The sequence below is a fragment of the Melanaphis sacchari genome, unplaced genomic scaffold, assembly GCF_002803265.2.
Source record: "Melanaphis sacchari strain LSU unplaced genomic scaffold, SCAv2.0 Contig4_pilon_pilon, whole genome shotgun sequence".
Taxonomy (NCBI): Eukaryota; Metazoa; Arthropoda; class Insecta; order Hemiptera; family Aphididae; genus Melanaphis; species Melanaphis sacchari.
The window spans coordinates 2,258,527-2,280,665 of record NW_020271335.1 but is presented as its reverse complement, the minus strand read 5'-3'; the positions used below and the strand labels follow the sequence as shown (position 1 = coordinate 2,280,665).

The 22,139-nt window shown below is 25.2% G+C and overlaps 2 protein-coding genes across 2 annotated transcripts; one reads left to right on the top strand and one right to left on the bottom strand.

Annotated features, from left to right (window-relative positions):
- Positions 1–10,997: 10,997 nt before the first annotated feature.
- On the bottom strand, positions 10,998–16,076 carry LOC112598869 (protein SHQ1 homolog). Its single transcript, XM_025345519.1, has 2 exons — positions 15,918–16,076; positions 10,998–12,707 (listed from the first exon to the last, which is right to left on the bottom strand). The coding sequence occupies exon 2, from the start codon at positions 12,697–12,699 to the stop codon at positions 11,311–11,313; it is 1,389 nt and encodes a 462-aa protein (XP_025201304.1). The 5' UTR covers positions 12,700–12,707; positions 15,918–16,076; the 3' UTR covers positions 10,998–11,310.
- Positions 16,077–16,436: 360 nt separating this feature from the next.
- LOC112598941 (BTB/POZ domain-containing protein 7) lies at positions 16,437–21,000 on the top strand. The gene is made up of 11 exons (XM_025345609.1): positions 16,437–16,594; positions 17,186–17,350; positions 17,429–18,214; positions 18,287–18,422; positions 18,490–18,653; positions 18,732–18,958; positions 19,019–19,338; positions 19,738–19,900; positions 19,965–20,143; positions 20,208–20,426; positions 20,491–21,000. The coding sequence occupies exons 2-11, from the start codon at positions 17,202–17,204 to the stop codon at positions 20,686–20,688; spliced, it is 2,541 nt and encodes an 846-aa protein (XP_025201394.1). The 5' UTR covers positions 16,437–16,594; positions 17,186–17,201; the 3' UTR covers positions 20,689–21,000.
- Positions 21,001–22,139: the final 1,139 nt, after the last annotated feature.

Sequence of the window (22,139 nt, the reverse complement as noted above, 5' to 3'; positions counted from 1 at the left end):
CTTCAATTTGTTTATTACGATTACATTGAAATGCGCGTCGCCTTTGACTATCAAAACACGCGTCACGCCGCCACGCTAATATAAATATTAGATAATACATATTGCATATTTACACATATCAATGCATACATGCATAATATATATTATTATGTATATGTTTATAAGTTCCAGTAAGATCTTTAAAATCAAATAATACAATTATATTGATCTCGAGTTCTAAAAGTTATCGACTCCGCTATCATATTATGTGACAATACGCAATTTTATCCCGTACGCTACATTATTGTACCTGCACCCATTTTTTCGATTTGTGAATATTGCAGTATCACACTATCGGCTCAGTAATTTTATTCCACAAATTCTAATATAGGTAGACTATTCATTTATGAATTAAAAACAAAATATTATAATATTTTCAAGGAAACTTTAATGATCTATTTAAGTCTCTGTAAGCACAGTAAAAAAAATGATCGAATCCAAAGCGAGGCCTATAATTTCTAAATTAGTAATGCATTCAATTTATAAGCCTAAGTTAACGTTATTGATTTTCAAACTCAACATTTTAATGAATTTAAATTTATTATTATTTATGAGGATAATCTTACAAAATGTGTATTACTTAGATAGTTAGATCCTTAATAGCATTTAATTTGATCAATATCTATACCAGACTATACAACTATACAACATTTGGTGTAGGTATCTGCAACAATTTTTTTCTGATAACGGAAGAGAATTTTAATCACTGAATTATAATGATGTGGTGTGATGTTAAAATAGTTCACAGCAAACCAATAGGCACAACCAAAGCCAAGGGTTGATTGAACGAGCGAATCGCGATTGGCAACATGGATGGCTGAAAATCATTTTAAAGACTGGTCATCGGAAATAAAATTTGTTCAATTTAGAAAATATCGCCCTTTTTATCATGATTTGTGAAATAAATTGTTGAAAAGTGTAGATTTAATATTGTGCAAAAATAATTGATAACTGCAAAAATTGGTAATTAACTAGATAGTTAAAAAGTAAATTTTTAAAAAACTTAACTAACTAGTTAATTTATATAATGTAATACAATAATACCTAGGTAAGAGGCAGCACTACACCCATATTTTATAACTTTATTATCTTTTTTATGTAGATATGGAATGTGTTATAGTATACTGTATACTAAATATATATATGTATACAGAATGTTCGTTAAGTTTGGAAATTAATGAAAAAGTTATTTAATATTTTACATATATGACGAATGCTTATTATAACAGTGTTATCTATTATTGCTCCATGTATGTATTAAAATATGTATACGATAATTAGGAGCTTCTAACTTATTGAAAACTATAATAGTACAATTAATATATATTGTGTGAAATATTGTGGAAGAATTTTTTTAGGTAATTTAATGTCAATTTTTAATTTAATATACCAAAGCAAAATAATTTTTTGGGTATTTTAATAAATACAAATAGGATTTAAAGTGAATAATTAATAAATTATAAGTTATAAGTAGGTACATAAAGTTTTGACAAATGAAATATAGGTAGCGTGAATGACCGATATTTTGAGGATTTGCGTATACTGCCACATCACTATATGTTCATAAAGATAAAAAAAATAGTAAAAAAGAAAATGTTTTGTCACGAATTATAATTATTTAATAAAAAAAAAAAATAAATAACGTTAGAGTATTCGAGAAAATAAGTGTTTATACCTTTAAAAGAGTTACCCTGTACATATATAACACATAAGCTATATGTAAGGTTAGGTATACTATACGAGTACACACATCATTCGCACACAATAACGAATTAGGCGAGGTTATTATTTGCATTTGGTACGTTTAAATAGTATAATGAAGGTATTAATAAATACTATAATATACAGATATAATGACATTATACAAAGTATGATTCGGTGTTATTCGAGACACTTTTTAGTTTATATTTCTATAGGTAGTGTTTCTATATGTATAGATATACTAAGTTTTATAATATTTTATTTATAAAAATAAAAGAATTCTACACAATCAACATCCTTCATGCTATAAACTTCGAGATTATAAAGCTCGACGACCGTAATTAAATAAGAGAAATATATTAACTGACATTTAAGAATCTGTATTTAATCCATATATATAATTGTTTTTGAAATATTAGATATTAGTTAAATAAATTATGAAAATGAGTGTGACGTGAGTGACAACTGTACTTTTTATAAAAGCTTACAAGAAAACATTTAAATATTTTTTTTTAAAAGAATTCGGATTAAGTTTCGTAGCCTTGGAAAAGAAATCCTATTGTAGTATTATTTATTAGTATTTTGTAAAATATTTCATTAGCGTATTGTTTAAAATAATATATAAATTAGCTGGTATACCAAGATAGTTATAGTGGTACTACCTATATTCATAAAAAATATATTTTTGCTTACTTTTAACCAGCGATTAATCACACGTTGTTTCAAGCATATTTTTCATATTTTAAATCATAGTAAACAAATTATAAAGTCCGTTCTGAATAAATGTCTAATATTTTCAGTGTCCTTGGAGTTCTGGCTGATGGCGTTTTTAATTTTCGAACCAAAAATGGGCATAATAAGTTACAATCAATAAATTATATATAATATATATGCGTTTGGTATATATGTATGTATGTATATGTGTTTACATAGTATTGAATTATATATTTCACTTTTATCTTTAACTTCATAGAATTGTCTACTGCTGGGAATGCATTCTCATTTTTATATAGTAATGTATCCGAATATATAAGTCCAAACTCACAAATAATAATTATATAAGTAGGTAGTTTATTTTTCACAGGTTATACAACTAATATGTTAGTATAGTTTATTTATATTACCATCTATAATGGGATTTAATTGAATTGAAAATGTTAATATAGATTACAATTTAGTATTTTATATTTAATAGTAGTAATTTTATATCCTGGTGATGCCACTGCTATAGCCTATACTAAGTTGGTTGGCTAGACGTTAATACGCTATAGTATATATAGGTATGTAGTAACTGAATAACATAATATATTCTTATAATAGGTTTATAGTGTTATAGGATACAAATTTAATTCATACGGCCTACTAGATACATACGTACATAGTAACACTCATTAACTCAAGTTTCAAGTATATAGAGTTTATGTTTTTTTTTACCCAACTTGAATTCATTATAAGTCAACATTTTTGAAAACAAATATTTTTTATAATTTTATTGTTAAAATTTTTAATTTCAAATTTTGTAGGAGATATTTTTTATGAGAATTTTTTGATAATTAATTTGTTGTCTTTAAAGTTTAGAAGAATGAAATTGTATTGTATATGTAACAAAGAATAAGTGCTCGACACAGTAAAAAATTTAAAAAATGTTTTACCATAGTCTATGCTAGGTAATTCGCAAAAATATTGTGTTGTAAGATACGAAATAAAAATTTTACATCATGTAAAAAAAAAAAATATTTAATAAAAACGTTAGCTGTTTAATTAATCACCCGGTAAGTATATAAATGTTGCGAAGAGTGTAGCTGAGAAAGCTTAACTTAAAGGTGTAATTAATCGAGACGGCTGGTATTTTTACAAAACAATAGCTCTTATTATCAGAACTTTAAAGTAGACTTATGCCTGTATTAAAATTTAGGATAAGTCAAGTCATAAATATTATTTTTAAACGAATTTGTTTTTAAACTCTGAGCGGAGCGATTAATGTCTTGTTTTTTACAATGGTCTGCAATGATGTGTTACTTTAAAACATTTTTATCTGTCATCGCTATTTGAGTTGTAAAAATGTTTCAATTTCAAACTTCGAATATGGTTTCTACCATTTCTAGTAGAAAATTAAACTAGTAGGTACTGTTTTGGGACTAGGGTGGAGGTTAAAGTTATCAAAAACCGGGGAAAAAAATACATAAAAACGAAAATAATGATAAAAATTCAGTTTTCCAGAAAACCAATTAAGTTTCTTTTATATGATTATTCAAAAATAAATAGTCGTAGAGAGTAGAGACATAATATTTTTTCCAAATAGTTATGTATAAAAGTATAATTATAGTGTAGATAATGTGTATAATATTTTCTAGACATGATCTAATTTTTAAGCTATGTACTTTTTATCACATAAATGTCATAAATGTGATAAATAGATGTTTTTATTATTTTATTTCTGTACCTTTATTAGTTATTTCTCAATTGGGTTTATATGGTAAAATTTTTGTTTTTAATTATTTTTGTTTCCTCTTTGTATACTGTAATATCATCAAATTACTTAAATTTTAACGTAAAATTAGATAATAACAACGAGTTTTAACCTAATCCATATACGTTTTTCACATACCATACACTGAAAACATTGATGTGATTGCTTTGTACATGCAAAATGATAGTGACGCTATTCTATTATATTGTTGTTGAGTATAGACTATATTATAACATGTCTCTATAGCTCATGATGACAGAATTCGAGAAGTAGATAAGAATCTATATTTGCTTTTGTGTCAATTGTGAATTGAGAATGAACAATTTTATAGAATTGGTAATACGAGTACATTTAATAATTTGTCACAATTATACATCAGAAACCAGTTTGTTCATTGTCTTTATTTCTTTAATATCCTCGGATAAGGCATCAGGTGCATGTTACACATTTCCATATCATTGAGAAAAACGCGATCTTGATGTCAAACAGAAGTGGTCACTGATTAGGTATTATAAAAGGTGTTTTTCCAAGTTCTAAAGGAAAATTTGTTAATATTATAAGCAATTGGCGTAGATAAACAGTGGCGCCAAACTAAATTTTTTTAATATGGCAAGTAAAAAAAAAAAAATAGTACTGACACCACTCTCATAAAACTACACATTCTGTATATACAAAAAAAGTGTTAGATTATATTGGTACAAATAATAACTATTTTCTATTTTTATCTTTCCAACAGTATTAATTTATTAACATTTAAAAAAAATCCCAATCGATTTGAATGGATAATAATTGTGAAACTTTTGTTGAAATTGTAGTCAAAATTCTATTGATCAATTAACATTGATTGGCTCACAAAAGCAATTTCTCAAATTTGAGCGGTATGATTTATAGTCCTTATTGCTTTGTACTTACAGTTTACACACTATATATACACACATCGTAAATTATTATTTAGTTATCAGTTCTGATATAGGAATAAATGTCATAAATTACCACTCCTTGTTCTAGTTAATAATAACTAAATTATTTCTACTCTAGTACTGTCCTAAGACTAGTTTTCCACCATAGAATTAAACTTTCAACTTTAAAGTTTTATCCTTGAACTACCAACCCCCGTAAAAAGGTATATCGGTCGTCAGTCGTCACACTATAAATATGGGTTCGGCGAAACTCTAAGTAACTATAAATCATACAAAATTTTGAGCAATTCAAAATGCTACAGATTACGGAAGCATATTGTGTTAAAATAAATAATTATTTGTTTTTTATCAAATTATATTAGTATGCACATTTTTTTATTATGTTTTTATGTACATTTATTAAAATACTATTCAGTTGGTATGAGTATATTATTAACTATTAAATATTAAATGTGATATTACATGATCATGATCAATATTTAATAGCTGTATTTATTGTAAATGAATTTAATTAAATATAAAAAATATTCATAAATCATGCAACTGTTATCTATTTAAGTGTATCATAATATCGTTTATGATATTATCCAAAAAAATGATATATATTATTCGGTTATGACTTATAAATTATAATTAACATTAGCCAAGATTTTAGTATGTTATTATTTTAGTATATTATTAATATGTTGTGTGTAACATTTGACTAATGTTACATTAACTGATTAATTTCGACTTTTATCCAAATGTTATCCGTAACTGGTAACATAATATAGGTAGTTAGGTACCTATACAAACATATTCTATAATAATGTAAAGGTACCTTACATGTATAGGTATTATCGTCGAATGTCATAAGTAATATACATTACGGCTTAAAATCGAGTAATACTATAATAATAGTATAACAGTAACACTCGATATATGTATTGTTTAATAAATCTTATTAACCTTAGTGTGGAAAATATGATTTTCAGTTTAATGAAATCATTGTCTGGTTATGGTAGGCAATAGACACAAGAAATAAAATTTAAAATTTAGGATTAAACTAGAGATGATGTATTATGTAGTAACAGTACTTAAACGTACATCAACTACATCATAAAATTTACGATGATTATAAATTATTATAGGAAACTAATTACTGATTACTATATTATATAATAAACCTATATAGAAATAGACATATTATTCATTTTTTTATGAAACTAAATTAAACAATATTATAATATAAAATTTTAGATTGGAAATTAAGCTCATTACAATATTATAGAATATAAGTAGCATAGTAAAACAAGTTAAATAGGTACTTATATCAAGTCTATCATTTGAAAACTATAAGTTAATATAAAATATTAGTTGGGTACTCGTAATTATATAGTAGAATACCAGCTATAACCCAATAACTTGATATCTTTATTTTAAAAATAACTTTGTTTTTAATAAAATGATCAAAAAAGTAAAAACAAGCAACTTTAAGGCTATAATATTAAATTAGAAGTAAAATAATGTATGAAATGTATGAAGAACAAATTAGTACTTCAATACATTTTTAAATTACCTAACACATTTATAAACAAAATGACTAGGTATCAGGGACGGTGCTAGATTTTTTCTAAGGATGCGAAGTAGGAGTAGGTAAATTTTGTAAATGGACTGGGTTTTGAGTAATAGTATTATAGATTACTATAAGTTATCATATTTTATCATCAATAAATCTAATTTAGATTAATAAATTTACATATATTAAACTATATATTATTTATTACTCTATGACTTGAATATACTAAAATATATTTTTTCTAAGGGGGGGGGGCTGGAGATGAGGCTTCCATTTATTTTGAGGGGGCTGGGAGCACTATCTCGCCCACCCCTAACGCCGTCTTTGATAGGTTTATTGGACAATTATTAATGTTGAAGTTTTACGTTGTATAAATTAATATAAAGTAATAAATAATGATAAGGTTTTAATACAATTTATTTTATCAATGTTTTTAATTTAATTTCGAAGTAAATAGTAATAGAATAGATTATAACATAAAAATCAATAATTATTTTTTAATAGGTACAAGATATTCTATGACCTACATTTTAAGATTTATTTTTGAGTCATTGTCCATTGATGGTTAGTTTTCATGTGATAGTTCAATGAAACAAAATACTTGATTATATGGCAAGTAGTTGTTTTATGCAATTATCTTTATATAAACAACTTTTTTTTGTGGACTAATAAGGTTAACAATCTAGTACATAATTGTTTAATTCAAAGTGTTTTAGTAAAACATATAATAGTTCATTTTGATTTAATACTTTATATTTTTGATTCTCATATACTTGAAATATTGACAAAAAAAAAAAAAAAAAAAAATGAGATCAAATTTTTTTCTAATTATTAGTTATAATTAAATATTTAATACGTCATTTTTAATAAGGTTCTTAAAAATTAAAAAATGAATGCTATTCAAAGATTTTCTTGAATCGTGAACAACAGCTTGTTGACTATATAAAGTTATAAATAGTAAAATATTTTAGCGCACAAATTAATACCAATAAATTGCATATTTTGAAGCTTTTTAAATTTATTTTAGTTACGATAATAAGAATAAATATCTTTGTTTTATGTATGTTTATTTCTGTTTTTAATTGTATTCAAAATAACTAATAAAATATAAAAATACCATTATTTTTCAAAAATGAAATTTAAGGTTATTAATAATTTAAATTATACTAGATACTACATATTTTGTAATAATTAGTGTACACTATTTTAAGCCTCGGCCTCCGAGCTACAATAGGTGCCTAAGATATTAAAAAAATTTAATGATTTTTGTCATTCATTTAGTAGTAAAATTATATAATTAATAATGCACTGTATTAAGAGAACGATATACCACTAATTTTTGCGGCAGAACACGTCCAAAAAACAAACGAAACGGCATAAAAAATTGATTGTACTGTAAAAAATGTTTCTTAACCTTTATATTATGTAACACACAATGAAAAAAAGGTTAATGGACAATATTTAATTTAAACTAGTAATATAAACTTAAAACAAAAAGGAAAAAATATACCATAAATATTAATTAATGTCGTTAACAGAGAACTTATTTTAATCATCATATAGAAATTGTATCAAATAAAATTATTAATTTTCGTAAATCATGATAAAAACGTTTGTATATTTTATGTCATTTAATAAATTTTAGGAAAAATCTTGCTTATACGGTGGATAACACTATTGTATAGTAAAAAATAAAAATACTTAATACAATTTATATTTATGTACTATGGTCTATGATAAATGAAAGACAATGTCATCGGCATTTATTGGAACGTTAGGTAATTATTAAAAAAGTGACAGTTATTAATTGTAAAAAATAGTTGTTGTGGTTTTTATAATGAGGTTAGGTTAGGGTTGTATATTTAGTATAGTACAGAACCCTTTAACTTAAATATTGCGAGCATACGGTTCGCAAAAATGCTTGATAGCATATTTCTATTAAATAATAAAGTAAAAAAAAAAAAATGTATATATAAAAAAGTCATTGAAAATTACTTCATATAATAATAATTAGTTTGAAAATATTTAGAATGTTTTATCAAATACAAATTTAAAAAAGTTATTTATCTATTTTAAAAAGAAAAAAAATTATTCAATTGTAAAAGATCTCTTTTTTATATTTTAATTTATTTGCTTTATAAAATTAGAAATATCTTATTTGCCGTTAGCAAAACTTTGACTTACAATTTTTAATCGAACTTCCATCTTTTGTTTTTTTTCAATTAATATCTCCTATTTCAGTCAATTTCATCTTTGTTCTGTCTGTTTCAATTTCTTCGCGCATTTTTTGTTAGCAATTACAATTTCATCATTTCATGACTCTCATTGAAATCTTATAAGCAACATGACAATAACTGTGTTCGAATCATACAATTTTTGTATAGTTTAAATCTTTAATCAATATTATAGTCTATTTCATTAATGACTTTTTAAATCAAATGGTATTTTAGCATTTCTTATATATAGTATATGTATAGCCATGTAGTGCAATTTTATCACTTTCTTTAGTTGGTTTAAGAATGGCCATTATTAAACACTAGTATACAGCTCGAAACAAACTGAATTATAATCGGTAAGTATATTGAATATTGCTAGTTAATCAGCGACCAGCGTGCATCAAATTATATAACTCTTATTATAAGTAATTTGTCATTAACAAGATTTGTAAACCTAATTTATTTTATAAATAAAATAACATCTTAATATTTTTCCTTACATCTCAAGCAAGACATGATATGATATTGGTTTGTGAATTTAGGAAATAAAACAAAAATTATTTTTACTTTTTGAATTTAGTTTTTATGAAATGATGAATTTATATTTTAACTACATATAGAAAAATGTTCCGTATGTATTTTCTATTTAGAGAAAAGAAAGCAATATTAAATAAAATAGTTAGGTAGGTACTAAGATAACTACTTTAATTTATCACGGCACTAATAAAGTAAAAGAAAATAAGAATATTTTATTCAATTCGACAGTTTCAATAAATCTTTAATAATACGGTAATAGAATTACAGTATAGTGCAGTGGTGCCCAACCCGCGGGCCGCGAATTTTCTAAAATAAAAAATTATTTATTTTCATGTATTATTTTTATTTAAATTTATGAATTTGTTTAAATAATTACTCCAAAAAATACAATTATAATAATAATAATAAAACTAAAAACTATATAAAATGTTTTACTCTTATTTTTAATGTGAAATTTGAGCTTATACTTCTTTTACTAATAATGAAAAATCTGGTTGAAATTTAGTGGTTCCAATTCTCAAAATTGAATGAAGGTGTTCATCCGTAAGTCACGATCTATGAACCGATTTTTTTGTTTCGTGAAAATATTTTTCGCATTTATACGTTGAGCCAAATACAGTAGCCATTTTCATTATAGTCTCTTAAAACAGGGAAATCTTCATGTGGAAGTTTTGAATAAAATTTTAAAATATCGTTTTGTTTCATTTTTTGAAATTCAATACAGTAAAATCATCATTATATTTGCGTTTTTTTGTTTGACATTTTCATTCGGAAACTTTACAATTAAATATCGATATCATCCGTGTACTTAAAATAACATACTGATCACACTAATGTGTACTTACGATGTGTACCTCAATTCATTATCTTTTCAATAGACAATAAAAGATAAGAAAACAAGTCCAATATATAATATTATTTTTGTACTTTTATACTTTGTGGCTCGCCAAAGGAAAAAGGTTGGGCATCACTGGTTAGTGGATACAGAGATATAAATACATATATCTTATAGTTGTATTATAGAATGAGATCTGTAGTTTTACTTCTAGTCAGGCTAATAGAATTTTTTCCTTTTTATAAGTATATATTGATATTAAAATGTCATCAATAATATGTTGTTACACCATGGTCCATGAGTCATGACCATGAAATCACTCAATAACAGGTTATGACCTATTGAAATAATGGTAGATTGGTAGACGAGTATGAACACGTATGGTATAAGAAAGTATTATTAGTTTCGTGAGATGAAGCAGGGGATAAAAGCGATAAATATAGCTCTTCACGGCATAAATACTATACATTATGACCATTATGTTGTAATAAAATGTATACTTACATAACACGGATTCTTGAAACTATTGATTAATACTCAAGTAATATTCGTTTTTTAGACATTGTAATAAAATATAATTAGCACCTTTGGATTGAACTTAGGATTATTTTTATTCGTCTAAAATTGTAGGTATACTATAAATATATTTATTAGATAAAAAATAAATGAAAAAATTAATCATATAATTATTATTTATAGATATTAATAAGTGGTACAAAATGATAAAAAAAAAGTTATTCTGAAGATTCTTTTTTTTCAACAGAATCTAAACTATTCGCCGAGCTTGAAATGTATAATTTTTGCAAATATAAAATAAATGAAATTATTAATTACGTAACTAATATTTAAACATTAATATTAATACTCGGCACAAAAAAAAAAATAAAATAAAATATTATTCTGAAAATTTTTTGTCATCAGAATCTAAACTATTCACCAAGCTTGAAATTTATATATTTTGCAAATATAAAATAAATTATATTATTAATAGAAATTAACATTAATACGTAGCTCAAAATGATAAAAGTAAAGTATTATTCCGGAGATTCTTCTTCGTCGTCATCAGAATCTAAACTATTCTCAGAGTTTGAAATTTGTAATTTTTGCAATTTAGATACAATACTATTACTGGTTTGCGCACGTTCTAAAATGGCCACGTCTTCATTAACGCTCTTTGCGGCCACTTCTAATACTTCTAAATCAAATCCCACTTGCTTTTTGACGATTTTAGTTTTATCAAAGAGTTTGACGATGGTCTCAAAATGTTTACTCTTCAATTGTTGAATCCAAATACAATAGTCTTTAATATACAGTTGGTTCAATACATATCTGGGTTCGCTAGAGTTAAATAACTCATGAATATCCAACAAACACGTGAGTAAACAAACACATCCGTTTTCAAATACTTTACGTACATCAGAGAGTACTAAAACGCTTAAATCCCATCGTCTGTATAAAGGATAACACACACTTCGTCTGATGCACGCTTTAACGGCTTCATCAAACGTTTCAAAAATACGAAACCAAGAAAGTGTAGACGATAGTTTGTTAATTAACCAAGGAGATTCAGAATTTTCTTCACCCAAATTTGTTCGAATACAAAAACAATATGCATATATGATATCTACCAATGAGAGTAAAGCTGATTTTTTATCATCTTTGCTCAACAAGTATTCTTTATTACCCAATGATTTTAAAATATTTTTTTGAGAATCATTTAAGGTACATGTTGTGTTATACCAAAATGGTTTAAAGTTTAATACATCTTTGAGTCCATCTGGTTCTGTCATCAAATCTGCCAAGTAATGATCATCACAAAAATCTAAAAATTCTGTTCCAGCTTGTGACGATTTTCTTTGTTCATAGTTCATATTGTCAAGATTACTTATCTCAATAATTTCAAAAAATTCACGATTAAAATGGTTAAATCCATCTTGAGTTTGATTGCCAAATCCATATTTTAAACAAACATCATTTTTAACTAATATAGGTTTTTGTAAAAAGTTACAATCTATATTGTCATCACCATCAACATCATCATCATCATCATCATCACCATCACCATTATTTTCATCATGTTTATTTTCATTAAGAACTTCAATAGATGGCTTGATTGTTCGAGGAGTTTTTTTTGGTGTAAGAAATTTATTTATAAGATTCAAATCTGGGAAGTGCTCTCCTGGATTTACTTTATTTAATGTAATAGTAAAAATAGATAAATCCCAATCATAAAACCCAGATGAAGAATCAGTTTCAGCCACTTCGCCAGGTAGATGAAGACGTAAATAATATGGGGAAGAATAAAATGTGACTTGATTACCATTAACATCAATTTCTGTATCGTTGAGATTAGCAAATCTAGCTTTGATTTTTATGATTAAATAATCATCGGTTTGTTTCAATTCAAAATTTGGCGTTAACATTGTAAAAGCTGAAAAGTAAATAATAGTTATTTTTATTTTAAAAATTATTTATTAATATTATATAACTATAAACTATAATAAATTAATTGTAGAAAATATTTAATTTATTTTCTGAGTATATTAATATGAGTTATACTTGATATTCACTTAGAAATTGCAAATTGATTTTGTTTTTTAAACCATAATATTAATCAAATTAACTAGATATTAAAAACACATACTTTTTATTATAAAATTCACATTTAAAAATGAAATATAATATATACAAATTATTAATTCTAGTAAAAATGATATTTTTGTTGAAAATGTTTAGCTTTTGTTACTTAAAATACCCATTATTATTAGTTTACATAATAAACTGTTATAAGAGTTAGTTCAATCAGTGGTATAATATTTTGTGTTATAATAGTTGTAATATTTTCATTTTTTAATACATTATGACAACAAAGACTAAAAAAAACTTTGATTTTATTCCATTGATTTAATATGAGAATAATTTTTTTTTCTTTTACATAGTTCTTTTAATGTTTGAATATAAGGTAAATCAAATTATATTTTTATTGTAGATATCTAGTAGTTTCTTAAAAAATAATTACTATAAATTAATATTATATTTACATTTTAATATCAAATTAATATCTAAGATATATTTGAATATCTAATCGTATCCAATAAAAATTTGAATAATAATAATAATAATAAAAAAAAAATAGTACTTAAAATATTTGGCTAATATTTTCTTTATATTCATATTATACAGTTTAAAAACACTATATAAATCTATTATATCTATCACTTCAGTGATCCACCTAAATTTATATACTATTTTGTGGTATTGTTCTTTAATTAATTTAAAAATAAACATAAAACAAAGTTTATTGTTATGATAAAGAATTAAATTGATAAGTAGCAATAAAATGTTCAATTTTTATAGTAATTTATTAGATACAATAATAGGTTACTTAAAGTAATCATGACAACTATAGTATAACCATAAATTTAATTTAATTTTTAGGATACTAAATTAGATAATGAAATAATTTTAATTTATATTATTTAAAATTTGTAATCTTCAAACTTCACAACATGTGTGTAATAGGTATTAGATAAATATTTTTAAGAATACTAAACAAACTGTTAAAATCTTTTATACAATGGCATAATCAAAGTAGTAATTATGGTAACATTATTCCAAATAAACAAATTTATAAGTATAAATATCATAATTTATAAGTATTCTGGATATTTATGAAAATAATTAATATAATTTAAGAATTAAAATAATTAGTTTTTTATCCCACAGAATTTTAAGAATTTTATTGAGTAGTTGAACATTTTAAATTACATAATATCAATGGTTTAAAGCTAAGATAAAGTTTTTTTAAATAACTATATAGTTCAATGCTAGAGTCAAATACATAATAAATAAGTGCTATAGGTAAACAAAGATAATATAGTAATGTATCAATTTTATTAGCAAAGCTATTTTATTGATTAGAGGACATCCATAAATAAGATTTATTTAGATTAAAAAAAAAAGTATGTCAAAAATTATACTTTTACCTCATTGTTGGAAAACATTTTTTTAATAGTATATAATATTTTAATACATATTAATAAATGTAGATATCTTATATTATATCAATTCAATTTAAACTACTATTTGTAAGGAAAACATTAAGACAGCGTTTTATAAACTGTGTTCCGCAAAGATTAAGTCATTTTTTTAAATTATTATTTAAAAAAAATTTTTATTTTGTTTAAAAATTATTATTATTTTTTTTTTTAAATTTTTAAGAAAATTACTTTAAAATATCTAATTAAAGATTAATAGTGGTTAGTGGGAAAAAAATTTTTGTACAACTTTCATCAATAAAGCCTAATATTAAGAATATTTGTAATAATAAAAAGTAATTTCACTTATCTCATTAAAATGATAATTTAGTTTAATTAAAGTAATTTATGTATTATTACATATTATATACAATTATTATTATTTTATTTATACATATTTTTTGAATTAAATACCTTTAACACATTGTTAATATATGAAAAATTTTTAATTTTTATTGAAAATAATCCTAAAAAAGCTAAAAAAAATAGGGGTTCCATGGTAAAAGTAAACATCAAAAACAGTTCCATAAATAAAAAAAATTTAAGAAATGCTATTTTATGGCCTAATTATGGTAAGGGTGTGGCTTAACTGCAGAGTAGTTATATGGATGGTATATTAGGTAAGGAGAAGGTTACAAATGAACAAAAATTAGGCTGATATATCCTTATTTTAAAAACAGAATAAGTATTTTAATTATTATAAGTATGATTAGGTTTTATTAAATTTAACTTGTTAAAATTTTTGAATTATATTTGATGAAAATAAGCAAAGAAACAAAGGCAAATTCTTATAAGTTATTCAATACATTTCTGTACTTATAATAGGAGCCGATAATGGTACCTCCCCTCCAAATGAAATAAAAAATAAGATATAATAACATAATCATGGGCGTAGGGTGGTAAGATTTGGGGAGGAGAGGCTGTAACCTTCCTAAGAATAGATATGTACAAACTCGTGGAGAGCTTTGTCTGCATTTTGGAGGGGGCTATTTTCCAAACTGGGGGCTAAGCCCCAAGCTTCCCTAACTACGCCTATAAATATAATTACAAATTATTGAAACCAAACATAAATATTGTACTCATAAAATTTAATGTAATTTCAAACAATTATAATGGTTGTATCACAAAGAAACTGTTTTATGAAGAAATGTGAATATAGGGGTTCTGAAGTCATTAATCGCCAATGATATATTACTTTTTAATATATGCGCCTCCCTCCCTGGAAAATGTCTGGACCCGCCCATACTTATTATATATTAAGATTTTTACCAATGCATATACAATACAATAATTCAATAACACTAACATTTAAAGTAATATGAAAAATAAATTAGAATTAGGATATATTCAATAATTGTATCATTGTAAAATTATAATATACCTATAAGTATAAATACAAGTTATAATACCCACATGATCATTAAAATAATTTAAACAACAAATTATTAATTACAATTTTAAAATATATAAACCAGTGATTTAATTATTTAATTGTTATTTCTTAAATTTTATACTAAAAACTACATAACAGTAAGCAAGTATAACTTTCATTAAAATAGTAAGTATACACTATACAATATAATTTAATTTGTTAAAATACTTACACCTGTTATGATTTGATTGAATTAAAAGTGTATTTAATGAATAAATTGCAGTTAGTTGCAATTAAGGATTACGGAAAAATAATCAATAAGCATATATTGTGAGTTGTGAATTTTGACCACGAGTTTTACTGAGAGAATAAAGTACTAACACAAAAACTTATTATTTTTTTAATCTGTGTGTTTTTGTTTAATCTTTGATCACATGTTTTATTATCAATATATTTAGTTTGACAGAAATTTCCAAAGCGAATACAAATCATGATTTTGTAATTAAATTAAAAAATATATCAATTAATTGTTACTGCTAAATTAAATTAAAATCAATCCAAATTGAAGACTACAACTAGAATAAATTGCAAAGTTATTTATTTTTGAATAATTAACATGTTTTTATTTTCATAGGTAGTAGTAATTATTCCCACTAGGAAATTTATTTCCAAAGACGTTTTAACCATTTTTGTAGGCGTGTTGATGTTTTTTTTTTATCAATAGAACAAAATATTCTCAGCTAAGCAAAATTTGTATTTAGATCTCAATTATTTCTACTAAAAAATACAAATTTTATTTCGGTTTAAAATTTCAATCAAAAAGTTGCTTTTTCCGAAGATTTGTTATTACGAAGTGTTTAAACCAGTCTCGATGATTTACGAATGCAGGTCATGAAAGGGCTTTTTAATGTAAGTGGCTAATTTTTTCTTGGACACCCAAAACAACCGCTCAAGAAGTACTTATTGATCATATATTTGTTTCGTTTCTTCTGTATCATCACATTAATTCAATGCTTTGATTTAAAGTAATACACCTTATCATAATTGTTTGCTTTCCTATTGTTATTGTTACTTCTAATTTCTTGTATACAATTTAACTTATTGACTTGACCCAATTTTAATTTGAATTAGTAAACTTAATTTGTCATTTATGTATGTATATGATGTATAACTCAACTATGATTTTATTTGAAATATAATACTTTGATTATTTAGTTAATCAAAACAATTGAGTAAATTGTAGCCATACTTTATTATAATTACCTACCCAGCTCATTGTTTTGAAAATCAGTGTATAAAGTAAATATGTTTTAATGATTCATTTATAATTTGAAATATGTTATCTAACTGATTAAAAATTAATTTTCATTCATTTTTATTGATGTAAATGTGTAAAGTATAGTAGGTAACAAATAAAGAGTGCAAAAGCTTTCTTCAATTAACAATTTCTTATATTAGCTAGGATTGTATTTTTTCATTTAATTAAGTTTTACATTTCAGAGAAAATAACTATGTGATGAACTTATGTTTCACATTGTTACCTTGTGTCTGGTCATATGATGGGATGACGAAAAGGATTTGGCCAGACGACAGAATGGGTGCCGGGGTTTCTTCCAATGAATATTCAAATGTAGACGTTCAGAATTATCCAGGAGTTATAATAAAGTATGTATATTTTATTTCTTTTCATAATATATTTGTTCTTAGTACTTCACTTAATTTTTTTTGTACTTACATATTTAGGGAGAGACGTAAGATGCGTATGTCTGGTTTTGCTACTTTGCGAAAGAAGCTTATTAAGCGTCGTCGGTATTCCAAGGTGTGTAATCATGGCCGTGTCATAAGAGAATTAATATCTGATTGGTCACCAGCTGAAGTTACTGCTTTACTTGAAGAATATGAGGCATTAGCTGCCCTTAAAGACTTGTCTGTACAAGCAGAACTAGCAAGGCCTCCAGCTGCTACATTTAAACAAGATTTATCTACTCTATATGACCATAAGTATTGTACAGACGTTGATCTCATTTTTCGTGGTGTTTGTTTCCCAGTACATAGAGCAATACTGTCAGCTAGATGTCCATATTTTCGTGAATTGCTCTTGGGGTGTCCTGGTTATGGAGCACGTATTTGTTTAGATTTGAGAACACCTGGTGTAGATATAGAAATGTTTTCGGCATTATTACGTTTCTTATACACTGGTGATATAGCTCCAAGAGATGGAGATATAGATTTAGCATTATTGAGAAGACTTGGTGATGAGCTTGGTACACCAAATGTGTTAGAAAATGATTTAAGATACCTGTTGGAAACTGGTGACTATGCAGATGCTGCACTTGTATTTATTCCAGAAGGATATTCAGATCGAAGGCCAGAATCTACTGGATCTGAATATGGTTTCCAACCCAAGTTAGAATTGCCTTGCCATAAATCTATTCTTAGTGCTAGGTCGCCATTTTTTAGGAATCTTATTCAACGAAGGACTAAATCTGGTGAAGAACATACTGAAAGAGCTTTACACATTCCTACAAGGTTTTAACAATTTTTTTTATATTTATTAACAATTTTCTTATTATATATTATTTATTTTTAATAATATTTCAGGATAGTGTTAGATGAATCAGTTATTCCTAAACGATATGCAAGAGTACTATTACATGCAATTTATTTAGATACAGTTGATTTGTCTCTGATACTAAGAGGTTCAGGGTGTGGTTCATCTGCTGGCAGTTTAAGTGAAGTAAATATAATGCAATGTCATGTACTATTATGTATATAAACATATTTATGACCATTTGTTGTTTAAGGTTGAAGCTCTAACAAATACGGGGCGTGTTAGACCAAGTCCTCTGGATGAAGCTATGGAATTGTATCAGATTGGTCGTTTTCTAGAATTAGAAATAGTATCACAAGGTTGTGAAGATCTTATCCTAGAATGGCTAACTCTAGAGTCACTTCCAGGAGTACTTAGGTAATTCTATTTAAATATTATTAATTATTATGTTGATTTTAAACATTATTATTTAATAATATTAAAAATGATAAATAGATGGGGAAATTTGCCACACGGATCAGCATGGGTTCATCGCCAAGCTAAGCACTTTCTACGTGAAGAATTTTCTCAAGTAGCTAACAGTCCTGTTTTGTATCAACTTGACAAAGCTCATCTAATAGACTGTTTAAAGAGTAATTTCTTACAATCAAGTGAACTTGAAGTTTTACAAGCTGTTCTGAAATGGGGTGAACATGAGTTGATTAGACGTATGGAAGATAGAGGTATTATATTTCAAATTTTCAACTTAATAATTGATTTATAATTGATTTAATTGATTTTAGAACCAAATTTAGTTAGTCAAACCACACATTCTGTTAGTCGAAAAGGTGTGAAGAAACGAGATTTAAGTGATGTAGAACTTCGTGAAATATTATCTGAACTCTTACCTTTGGTGCGTATGGATCATGTTATTCCCACAGAACATGAGACTTTGACCCAAGCTATTAGAAGAGGTTTAGTGAGCTCGCCACCAAGTCATATGATTGGTAATGATTCACCAATATTATCTCATCATATGTCCAGAATCAATGCTTGGATTAGACATCCATCTGGGCTTTATGTGAGACCTAGGCTATTTATTCCATACTATGATGAAATTAAAGTAAGTTATTAAAATTAGAAAGATTTGCCTTGATGTATTGTTTATTATTAATTTTAAGGACAATAATAATGAAAGTGATTGTATCAGTAACATACTGAACATTTTTCTTATCAAATTAATAAGGAATAGAAATTAATAATTTAATATTATTTAAAAAATTGATAGGATTAAATTTAAGAATTATGGATATTTTCATATTTTAAAATGATTCATTTCTGTTATTGTAATTTAATAAATTATAAGCTTTTTTTTATTTCGGAAGTGATAACAATGATTAATTAATTTCACTAAAAATTTGAAACTTTATAAAATGTAAATTCAAACATTGTTTTTAAATTAACAAGTATAATTATTTTATATTTATATCAATACATTATACTTAATTTTTATTTGATTTAGTCATTATTTGAAGATCAAATGTTAAGAGAGGATGAAGAACTAGTAAGGCGAACAAGATATATGCCTGATGGTATACCTGATACTTTATATATGATTGAAGAAAAACCTACTTCATTATCATATGGTCTTTCATCTCTTGATGTTTTAACAGCTTCAATACCAAGTATAATAATTATATATTATTTTAAACTCCTAAGTTGTTTCTAAAATTATAAATTTGTGTATAGCACCAGATGTGTCGACCATGAATGCTATGGTTAAACGTGACCAGAAACTAAGATCTGCCCCTGGTTGTCAACGAGCAATATCACTGCCTTTATCTAGTCGACAAGAAATCAATCATCAAATAAGATTAAGAGTTGTTCGAGAGTTCAATTTACCAGACCCTGTTGCTTATCTTTTAGAAGTATTATCAATATTACAAATTAATTTTTAAATCAAACATTTTCTTATGTATTTTTAATAATTAGAAAGCTGCCAGTTCTGTATGCTATTGTGGTGGAGGTCCTGATGAGAAACCAAAAGAAAATACAAGATCTCGAAGCAGTCGCACAAGAAAAGAAAAACGAAAAGGTTTAGGAACTAGCACTTTACCATCTGTATATGCACAGCAAAAATTGAGAAAACAACCTAGACCATATGTTGTCAATGATATGGCTTCATCTTTACGATATACTAATAATATCAGAGTGAGTAAATGTGATTTATAATTTTTTTTTTTTTTATCACTTATTTTTCTAATCAATTTAATAGTATGATGATGATGAAGATTTTGATGGCCGAGGAGAACAAGTAATCATGCCTGACGTTGCAGCCGTATCACTTTCTTTGGATCAGTTAAACATATGTCCAATTCTTGGCCCTGAAGTTGAGTTAAGATTAGACTTGGGTGATAATTCACCCAATCAGTCGCCATATAAAACACCTCCTCCTCCTAAACATTTTATTTAGATTCTTCTAAATATAATTCATCTGTAAGATTTAGTTTATAACATTTATTTTTAATGTGAGCTAATAATAAGGGAGGGAGAAGTAAACAATTTCAAACTAATTGTATTATAGTATTAATTAATTTTACAGAGAAATTCAGAAATTTGCTGTTAAAATTATCTTTGATTGTAAATAGTATTAGCTATTTTACGATCAATAATATCTCATTAAGTTTCATATGTATACATTTCATTAGCTGCTGATTTTCATCTTAATCAAGCTCAAATATATCATAATAGTATTCTTTTTAAACATGAGCAGCATAGATTTCAATTGAGTGTTATTGCTACTATTATTATTATTATTATTATTATTACCATTTTTCACTAATAGTGTTTTGACTATATTGTATTTAAAAATCAGTTGACTGAAAAACTTAAGTTTCTAACTATTTCTTTTTATTTAATACTTTAATTTCTTCTCATTCGTTTTAATTCTTTAGACTTTAAAACCTTTATTGTGTTCATATGTTGCATATGTGTTTCTTCTACTTTTCTACTGAATTGTACTTCAATGTTTTTCTTCAGTTGAATGCATAGATTTATTATATTTTATTTTGTACCCATTGTTAGTGGTACAAATTCTTCTTTACTGTCGTTAATTAGTTTCTAATTGTTTTTTTTTCATGTTATATATTTTTGTTAGATGCTTTTGCAAGTCAAATGATCTTTATCCATTTCTAGTATTCTTCATCTCATTTCAATAATGACACATGTTTTAGTGTATTGTAAATATATTACTATATGTATTAAAATATGAATGCGACGCTTGTTCCGTCCGCGACTATTCTTACCAGAAGGCTAGTACACAAATTGTTTTTAAATCAATCTTATTCTCTTAAACTTTTGCACGCTCCAGAGAAAGAGTATTTAATGTAAAGTTGTTGGGAATGATGCAATAAAACTAGCACTGATATATTACATATATATTTAAATTTATAAACTAATAGCTAAACTATTTAATAATAATTATTTTTATCCATTTTTCTTTTTCTATATTGTACCTGATTGAAATTCTGAATTTTAAATATTTTTGTGTATTCAGTTTTAAAATAATATCCCAACAAGCGTCAATAACACAATGACATGTATTATATGCATTAGTTTTTAATCGATGTATTTTTTTTTATTTTTTTTTGAAAAATACGGTGGTATTAATTTGGAAAATCATTCCTGAAATTAAAGTTACAGTTATGTTTAAAGGGAATCCGAATTAAAAAAAAAAGTCGATTAAAAACCAAAATTGTGTTCTGTGACCAGGGGACATTCATCCAAAACAACTGTATATATTGTACTGTAAATTTCTAAGTCTACAAATAGTAATTTTTATTAACCTTTATCAGTTCTTTGTTCAAAAAATATGAACACCCAAACATGAATCCATTTTATTCTTTAATTGTTCTAGATAATGTG